Here is a 584-nt window from a genome sequence, read left to right on the forward strand (position 1 = left end):
CCCCCCGGTCCCTGACAGGATCCCCCCCAATTCCTGACAGGATCCCCCCCAATTCCTGACAGGATCCCCCCTGTTCCTGACAGGAACCCCCAGCCCCATCACATCCCTGGAGCCGGGACCCCCCGCCCATCCCCTCACGCCCCCAACCTGCCTTGAGGCGGGTTTTTATTCAAAACAACAACAAAAAACCTCATCTTTGTCCCTAAACATACACTACCCATTGGGGTTTTTGGCACCAAAGTGGTAAAAATGTCACTTTTTACCTCAGCCCCTGGGCCCTGAGGCAGAGCTGGAGGGAGGGGAAAAGGACCCGGAAGAAAATAGCTTTGATTTTAATAACATTTCTTGGTTTTTTTGGGGTTTTTTCCCCAATATTTTTAATTTATACAATAAAAAACCCCACCGTGATGGCACCCGGAAGGCAGAAGATCCCTGACTGAGGCGCTGGGAGAGAGCGCGGAAGCGAGAGGCGATGGGGGGGGGGTGTGTGTGTGTAAGGTGTTAGGGAGCACCTTAGAGGGGGTGGTGTAGGCATCCAGCAGCTCATCCTCTTCTTCCTCGTCAAGGCTGGCAGCTCGTTAAGG

General features: G+C 53.8%; 1 protein-coding gene across 1 annotated transcript in view; it reads right to left on the minus strand.

Moving 5' to 3' along the window:
* POLA2 (polymerase (DNA directed), alpha 2, accessory subunit) overlaps positions 1 to 575 on the minus strand; it is a gene marked incomplete at its 5' end in the record, with an annotated part of 29,060 nt that extends 28,485 nt beyond the window's left edge. Inside the window, one exon of the mRNA XM_014966560.1 lies at positions 513 to 575. Coding sequence (XP_014822046.1) covers positions 513 to 575 — 63 coding nt within the window. The remainder of the gene's footprint in view (positions 1 to 512) is intronic.
* Positions 576 to 584: the final 9 nt, after the last annotated feature.

Source organism: Calidris pugnax, unplaced genomic scaffold (assembly GCF_001431845.1).
Source record: "Calidris pugnax isolate Ruff unplaced genomic scaffold, ASM143184v1 scaffold77, whole genome shotgun sequence".
Taxonomy (NCBI): domain Eukaryota; kingdom Metazoa; phylum Chordata; class Aves; order Charadriiformes; family Scolopacidae; genus Calidris; species Calidris pugnax.